The following is an 8449-nucleotide window of genomic DNA, read 5'->3' on the forward strand; positions in this document are numbered from 1 at the left end:
TGGGAACCCAGCCTGGGTCTCAGGCCTTAAAAACTCTGCTTCTGCCCTTTTCTGGCTACCCTTCCCAAAGGCAAAGAAGTCCCAATGAAATGTGCCCACTCAGAGCCTGTGCCTCCCTCAACAGGAGCTGGTACTTGGAACCCAGGAATTCCACGCCCAAATGGCTCGAGGCCACTCCCAGGGCATGCTCTGGCCCCTGTTTGTGCACCATGAGCTCCCAGAAGTGGGCAAGGTGGCTAGATGAGGGAATGATGTAGGCAGAACTTGGAATTGTGGGCTGAATCATGCACCTATGCATGAGGACCCTTGCGATGTTAAAAGGGAGGGGGGAAGAAAGGGTCCCTCCTCCTTGTTCCTGCAGACTGAGAGCGCCATCTGGAGCTCCACTCTTGGCCCGGCTACCACAAACTTTAAGGACAGGACTCAAAAGTAGGGGATATCTACAATTTTTCTCAGTGTTCTTGAATTTAATTTATGCCACTGATGTCCTTTGTCAAGTCAGCTCCTAGCACTACTAAAGATCCAGATGAGCACTGTCTGAATGCTGGGAGACAGAATGAAGGTCACACATGAGACAGTGAAGTTGACCGATGTGGTTATTATCAGAAAAACAAAGTTGCACTGCCCATGAGTTTAAAGCAAACCGACGTTCCATTGGTAAGCTGATTTTTTCAAGGACTTTCTGTATGTGCGGATTAAAATAAGCCCCTTCCCCCTTCCTCAGCCCCACTCTACCCTCCAACTGGGTCCTCCTGAAAAACAACAACAACAACAACAACAATACCCCCATTGTAGAAATCTTTCCCCATAATTCTGAGACACAGGAAAACTTGTCTGATCTTGGAACTCTCCCTGTCCTGTTTAAAACAAAGATCACCTGTGGATGCTGTTGTGAAAAACAAGTCTTGTTTATTAACAGACTACAATTTGGAAGAAGGAAAGTGCTAGGGGTAATACCTATTACATCCTAGAATTTAGCCATTTAAAATGCAAGGGGGAGACGGGCGGGTGCTATACGTCTTAACAGGCATATATCTAAAGGGAGAAAAAAGCAGAAAAAGCAAAATAGGGCAGCCCACGACAGCAATTAGGATTTTTTTTTATTCCTGAGTGGATAATATGTGGTTTCATTTGAACAAAACCACGATCTCTGCTAATTTGTAAAACCAGTAACTCCAACACTCACAGCTAGTGCCCTGGTAAACCATTTTTAGACACATCATTACTACCTTGAAATTAAAAGTGAATCAGTCCTGTGGAGTTAATTATCAGTAAATTAAGCTAAAGTAGGTCTCCCATATGGCATGGAGCCAGTATAAGATGACTCTCAGTGCTAGCCAGAAACATTGCAAGATACCGGGTATACACTTGGAAAGCTGACTTCATATGTGTGGCAGATGTTCATAGGAATAGCGGGGGAAGTCATTCACAGCCACTTACAGTGAGAAACAGAGATAAAGGTCTAATTAAAAGAAGACCTTTTTGACAGAGACTTAGAAAAGCATCCCCGCTCCAGCCCTGCCCCAAAAGGAAAATTCTCAGTTCTCTGTTGTTGTTGTAACCTATTCCCCAACACTTACAGAAAGGAAATCTTACCTATTTCTCTTTAATGCTGGTATGTGGGCCTTATTTCATTATATAAAGTAGAAATAATTTTAGAAACTAAAATTAGATAAAGCCAGCAAGAAGAAGTTACTTTCATCACTAGTGCTTTAGAATACCATATCCTCTGTTATAATGTTCTCAAGGAGGTGTGCAAGGAAACCAGAGACAGAAGAAAAAAAACTCAGAATGGTTGTCTGAACTTTAATATTTGAATCAAGGAAAATGTGAACAGATGAAACCTTAGTAAGAGAGAAATGGTGCATGCACAAAAGGGATAGATTAATAAAATGACAGCTGATTGTTGGTGGTGAACATATTTGTCCCAACTTCCATAATTATTCAAATGTACAACAAGTGGTCCTAATATCCTGGCTTAAATTACCCAGGTGTGCAACAAAGCAAGCTGGTTTTGTTCCTGAATTATGCAGTTAACTGAGGCTGTTTGGGCCCAGATTTTATGTGGTGAGTAGTCAGAATGCTGACATATGATTATTAAAATTACTTTCCTCCCATTTTAATTTGATAAGGTGATTTCACACAATTTTGCCTTTCAAATATTTCTAAGTAAACTTAGTAAACCAAAGATGAATATGACAAATCTCAAATAATATGTTTTAGAATATTTTCCCATTTGAATTGTTCACTATATATGACTGAGTTTATCATACCTCCTTCAACATACACAATATTAATGTTAAATGTCATGGTAATATATATGAACTACATAAAAACAGTGTTGCTTTCTAACGTGTGGCTTGTTTAAACCCTAAAAGAGCACAGCTGGCTTTGCTGAGCCAAACCATATTACTGATCCATCCTGACTGTGATTCCATTTGTGAGCTAAAGTCCCAACTGGGAGCTTTCTCATAAATTGGGTCAAGACAGGAAGAACTCTAGGTAGCCAGAGGTGTCTGTGTCTCTTTTCAAATAATTGAAGGCCATTTCTTCTGGTGTCTGGAAGAAGTAAAATGTCCTTGTCTAACGGGTATCGCTTTAGTATACCACATGCCCAATAAGTTCTAGCATCTAGGAGCATGCAATAGCAGCTAATATTAGCTATGCAGTCATGGTATTATTAGTGTTTAATTATATCATGTGCATTGAGATATTTTAAATGTTAAAGAGAAAACAGAAGGACTTATTCTTCTTAGCAACCATTATAGTACAGAATGTTCAAAGCTGCAATCACATTCATAAGGCAAATAAATTGGTTACAAAATGAGGGTAGCAACAAGTGTGCATGCTATAGAAAATGTGAAATGGTACCTAAAATAGATAATCACCTTATTTGTTTTCAAAATTCCAGTGCTGACTCCGACCATCAATTATCAAACTGGAAAATTTTCACTTTAACACTCAACGCCAATTTTCAGTCTTAGGAGTGCAACAAAAGGAGCATAAAATAATTTTTTTTTTTCTCACTGGCTAAGATTCTACCTCATTTGAGAAAGACTTTATTAAAAACCCTTTTAAGAATAAAGGGCTTGAGGTCTTAATGGCAACTCATACTGGTGGGCACACCTAGGGCTTCACTGCTCCAGGTTAATATACAAAAACTAAATGATAAGAGAAGCATCATCAAAGACAGGTTACTTTCTAAAATACTTTCTACATATTGTTTTCCTTCTTCAATGTTATTTCCTTTGGCTCATGCACACTCAAGGCGCTTCATATATAAGACGATGAAAGAGGGAAGGGTTATACATTATGAAAGCTCTTTTTCAAAAACAAACTATGTCGAAATAAATTAACCGGTTATTTTAAAACGCCAGTTTGCAAGTTCTTGAAGTCCCTGGTGTTTTGATTTAGGATTTCTCTAAAACACAGAAACAAAGGGTAAAAATCAGGTGGCCGTCCAAACTGACGTCGGGCGTCCCACTTAGGGAGAGGCCTTGGTTCAGGTAGCCCGCTGGGGTCGAAGGTCACATTTTCCCCTGATCTACTGGGCTTCGCGGCGGGAGTCTTCGTTCTGGCAGGGGATGCCTTAGGAGGGAAGGAGGCGACGGTGACCAGGGACGTTGGAAGCCGGGGATCTCCGCTTCCCTCGGGCCCCGGCTAGGTTACCAGTGCTGGCCCGCGGCGCGGGTGCCCAGTTGCGCCTGGGACACTGCGGGCACGGCCGTGGCGGCAACCGCAGCGGCCGCCGCGTCGCCGACGCCCGGCAGGACTGAGCGCACCGAGCGGCGGAACTCCTCGTTCCTCCACGTGTAGAGCAGCGGGTTGAGCGCTGACAGGGCGCAGCACAGGAGCCAGCTGGCCGCCTGCACTCCCCAGGGCACCGGCAGCGAGAAGCCGCTGGCCAGGCTCACCCACACCAGCGGCTGCGTGGCCAGCAGGAAGACGCAGCAGAGCAGCAGCACCGACAGGCCGCTGAGACGCCGCTGTGCCCGCCGCGGGTGCAGAGCCGGAGGCAGGGGCTGGGCCTGCGCCGGGTGCGCGGCGCCACCGGGGCCCGGCGCGTGCTGGGCGCCCGGAAAGGCGGCGGCGGCGGCGGCGCAGCCGGGCAACTGGTGCAGCAGGTGGAAGTTGAGCACGCTGACCCGCTTGACGCTGACACGCACGCGGCGCACGATGCCCAGGTAGCAGTGCAGCAGCAGCGCCGTCTGCGCCAGCAGAGCCGCGGCGGCCAGCAGCGCCGGGTAGTGGACGCGCGGTGGCGTGGCGCCGGGCCGCGGTGCCCAGGGCGGGAGCAGCAGCACGAGGCCCAGGGCGAGCGCCCAGGACAGCGCCAGCATGCCCGCCGTGTGGCGCCTCTGGTACAGCGCCTGGTAGGTGGCGGGCGCCCGGGTGATGAGCAGGTAGCGGTTCAGGGCCACGAGGCAATGGGAGAGGAGGGACACCGTGAGTCCGAGGCCCAGCAGCCCACCCCGTAGCAAGCGGTAGCTGCCCCCAGCGCCGTCCCAGTCCGCGGGGGGCTCCGCGGAGCCGGCGGGCAGGAGCCCGAGCACCGCCTCTTGCGGCATCCAGAGGGCGCAGACGCTGAGGTCGGCGGCGCAGCCGTTCACGATGAAGGCGTTGCTGGTGGTCTGCAGCTTTCGGAAGGACGACACGAGATAGATGACCATGCCGTTGGCCAGCGTGCCCCCGATGGCCAGGCCCGAATACAGGAGTGACACTGGGATGCGCCGGCCCGCCCACGACTCCTCTTCCTCGCAGAGCAGCAGCAGCGAGCCCCCGGTGGTGGAGGAGGTGGATGTGGAGGAGGAGTTGGTCATTCTGGCCAACTCTTCACACCTCCCTCGCTAGCGTCGGCTTCCGGCAGCTCGGTCCATCCTGACACTTTCCTGCCTGCCAGAAGGGCAAAGACAACCCTTCAGCCCTCTGCCACCGACACAAAAGGCTGAAGCAGAATAATGGGCTGGGGGAGGGGGAGAAAGGGAGCTCGAGGAGGACGGGGGTGGCAGATGACAGGTGCCTGCCTCGGAAATGTCTCCAGAGCCAGGGAAAAGGCCACTTTGCATTGCATTCAGGAGGCATTGGGGAAGCCCTAGGACAGAGCAATACCCAAAACAGTCTCCTTTTCTCCCTCAACACACACACACACACACACACAGAGAGAGAGAGAGAGAGAGAGAGAGAGAGAGAGAGAGAGAGAGAGAGAGAGAGAGAGAGAGAGAAATATTGCCAGCAGGAGGACCTAGTTCCAGGAGAAAGCAGAGATATCCCAGCTGGGGAAAATCCCATGGAAAAGAGATGAAGGGTACCTTGCGTTTGGGCTGGTCCTTAGCCGGTGTCTCAGAGGGAGGGATGCCAGAAAATACCTCCTCTGCAACAGCATCAGTGGTCCAGAAATCAACAGGAGAAACTCAACTGGGATCAGTGCCAGGAGCAAGTGCCCACTTCTCCCAAGCAGCATCCACACACATGGTCCTGGACAGGAACTAGCAGCTGCAGGGAGACTTTCAGCTGGTATCAGGGCTGGAGAAAGTAAAGTGGCGGGCTGCAAGCCCAGGCGGGTGGGCAGGCAGGCAGCAGCAGCAAGAATGCTTGGCTGCAAAAGCAGAAGCTGAGCTCAAGAGGAGAGCACCCTGTGCTCAGAGGCAAGAGTGGTGGCTGATGTGGTGAACCCACTCGAAGCTCTCTCCTGCTTAGTTATACATCACCCAGGGAAAAGACAGCCTTTCCACGCTTGGCATGAATTATTCAATAGCTTCTAACTTGTAAAAGGAAGAAAAATATCTTGCTCAGAAAGTCCTGTAGTTAACAAGTTTCTCTGTCTTTTCTCTCTCTCAATCACCTTATTTTTCACCCTGCTTCATTTTTCTTTCCTTCCTTTTTTTTCTCCCTTCAATATTAGAATAAAATTTAATATACCCTAGAGTATTTCATCTCAGTCTGATGCATTTTGTGGGCAAGATTTTTCTGAGAGATAACTATATTCCCAGTATCCAGGACTGATTTCTTTATTCCCACATTTTTTAAGGAGAGTTACTTTATGCACTACTTGAAATTCATGTTTTCTTTGGTAAAGTGGAACACAGATAATTATCCACAGAAAATCTCCATTCCTCAATTTAAATCGTACTTTCAGTGTTTTCTCATCAACAAACTCCTTTCCAGAGTTTGTTTTGTGTTTTAGTAATGAAACGGTTAGAGGGTAAAAATGAAATGGGCTAAAGATTTAAGGTAGATGTCAGTGGTACATCTAGACAATGGAATATTATCCAATGCTAAAAAGAAATGAGCTGTCCAGCCACGAAAAGATATGAAGGAACCTTAAGCGTGTATCACTAAGTAACAAAAGCCAACCAGAAAGGGCTACATACCATATGTTACCAACCATGACATTCTCGAGAAGGCAAAACTATGGAGACAGTTAAAAAGACACAGTTAAAAAGACCAGTGGTTGGCCGGGCGCGGTGGCTCAAGCCTGTAATCCCAGCACTTTGGGAGGCCGAGACGGGCGGATCACGAGGTCAGGAGTTCGAGACCATCCTGGCTAACACGGTGAAACCCCGTCTCTACTAAAAAATACAAAAAAAAAACTAGCCAGGCGAGGTGGTGGGCGCCTGTAGTCCCGGCTACTCGGGAGGCTGAGGCAGGAGAATGGCGTAAAAAAAAACCCGGGAGGCGGAGCTTGCAGTGAGCTGAGATCCGGCCACTGCACTCCACCCTGGGCGACATAGTGAGACTCCGTCTCAAAAAAAAAAAAAAAAAAAAAAAAAAGACCAGTGGTTGCCCGAGTTTGGGAGAAAGGAGGAATGAATAGATGATCACGGAAGATTCTTAGGACAGTGGAATACTCTATATGATACCATAAGAGTGGATCTGTGTCCTCATAAATTTGTCCAAAGTGGTAGAATGTGAAACAGCAGTGTAAGCTATGGACTTTGGGGAATGATGTGTCAGTTGTACATTCAATTGTAACAGATGAACCACTCTGGTGGGGGATTTTGATAATGGGAGAGGCTATGTATGCAAGGGGCAGGGAGTACACGGGAAATCTCTGTATCTTTCACTCAAATTTGCCATGAATCTAAAATTGCTCTAAAAAATAAAGTCAGTTTTTAAAAATGTGTCTCAGGGGAAAGCAAGAAACCTGAATAATCCACAGTGTGAACAAAGATGACTTTTCACTTCAGAACTTTTTGTCTTAAGTCTGTCTTAGAGATTTGCAGTCTGATGTTGGCATCTTCTTTGGTGCAAGCGCTCATTTATCCATTCCATGTGGGCAGTTTTTCAGAAAAGGAATTCTCTCAATTATTCACTGGAAAAGTCATGTATTTGAAAATGTAACTCAATATGGGAATATGGTTACATGGCATAATAGAAAAAAATGTTAGGTGGGGTTGCAGTGCACCCAGATACTAAGCTGAGCATCCATCAGGTAGCCTTGTGATTGATTATTTTCATCCTGTCAAATAAGATCCCAGTCAATTACTTCAAAGGCCCTTTCTGTTAAAACTGTCTGTGAATCCCTTTTCATGAATTTAGCATTTCTCCTCTCTAGTTACGACACATGGCGTGTACCTCTTCTATCTAACATGCATTGTAGTTCTGGGTCATATGTGTCTAAGAGCAATGTTTCAGGAAAAAGGTCAAAACACAGCTTTTCTGCTTTTCTTGTTCTATTTCTAAATCAATATGGTTAGTTGATGACTTTAAGAACTCTGATGAGGATTAAGGATAAGCATGACTTGATAGATTTGGTCCAGCTAAGCTGTATCTGAATGAAATTGGTTGGCGCAGGGGCCGGGGGGAAGGTGAAAGAAAAGAACCAGTGACTTGCTATTCAGTGGGTTGAAGGTTTCGATATCAGGTTTACTGATGTAAATGAGCATCTGTCATCATCCTTTTGCCTATTGTCATTTGTCTTTATTGAGGCTGTGAGTGCATTAAGCCCAGCAAGCCTGCGTTTCTCCTTTCTAGTTATGACACATGGCGTGTACCTCTTCTATCTAACATGCATTGTAGTTCTGGGCCATATGTCCAGGAGTCTTTTCCATTCTGTCCCTAACAGCAATGTTTCAGGAGAAGGGAGACTCTCCTAATCATTCATAGTGAAAACTTGTCATTGAAGTAAAGTTTTTTTCTCTCACATTAACATAGTCCTAAAGGACTCTCTGATAGAATGTGGTAGGAGGGTATTCAAATTCTGGATCCTTGGTCCCAGCTGCCACTTTCTGTGTTGCCTTTGAGATGAGCAGCATTCCTGCTGAGGGACTCCAGTGCCTGGAGGTCACACACACTTCCTCCAAGGCCATGCCTCCTTTAGCGCTGGCCTGACAGGGGCCAAATTTGTGTTTGTTTCTGGATTTGGTTTTGCTTTTTTTTTAAGTTAATGAACTTACACAATATAGGGTGGGAATTTTTCCTATCTTATTTCCAGCACCAGGTTAGTGCC

At 46.6% G+C, this 8449-nt stretch overlaps 1 protein-coding gene across 1 annotated transcript; it reads right to left on the reverse strand.

The window, feature by feature from the left end:
- Window positions 1–1792: 1792 nt before the first annotated feature.
- Window positions 1793–5672, reverse strand: LOC105485469 (G protein-coupled receptor 88). Its single transcript, XM_011747856.2, has 2 exons — window positions 5310–5672; window positions 1793–4893 (listed from the first exon to the last, which is right to left on the reverse strand). The coding sequence occupies exon 2, from the start codon at window positions 4818–4820 to the stop codon at window positions 3666–3668; it is 1155 nt and encodes a 384-aa protein (XP_011746158.1). The 5' UTR covers window positions 4821–4893; window positions 5310–5672; the 3' UTR covers window positions 1793–3665.
- Window positions 5673–8449: the final 2777 nt, after the last annotated feature.

The sequence above is a fragment of the Macaca nemestrina genome, chromosome 1 (assembly GCF_043159975.1).
Source record: "Macaca nemestrina isolate mMacNem1 chromosome 1, mMacNem.hap1, whole genome shotgun sequence".
Lineage (NCBI taxonomy): Eukaryota > Metazoa > Chordata > Mammalia > Primates > Cercopithecidae > Macaca > Macaca nemestrina.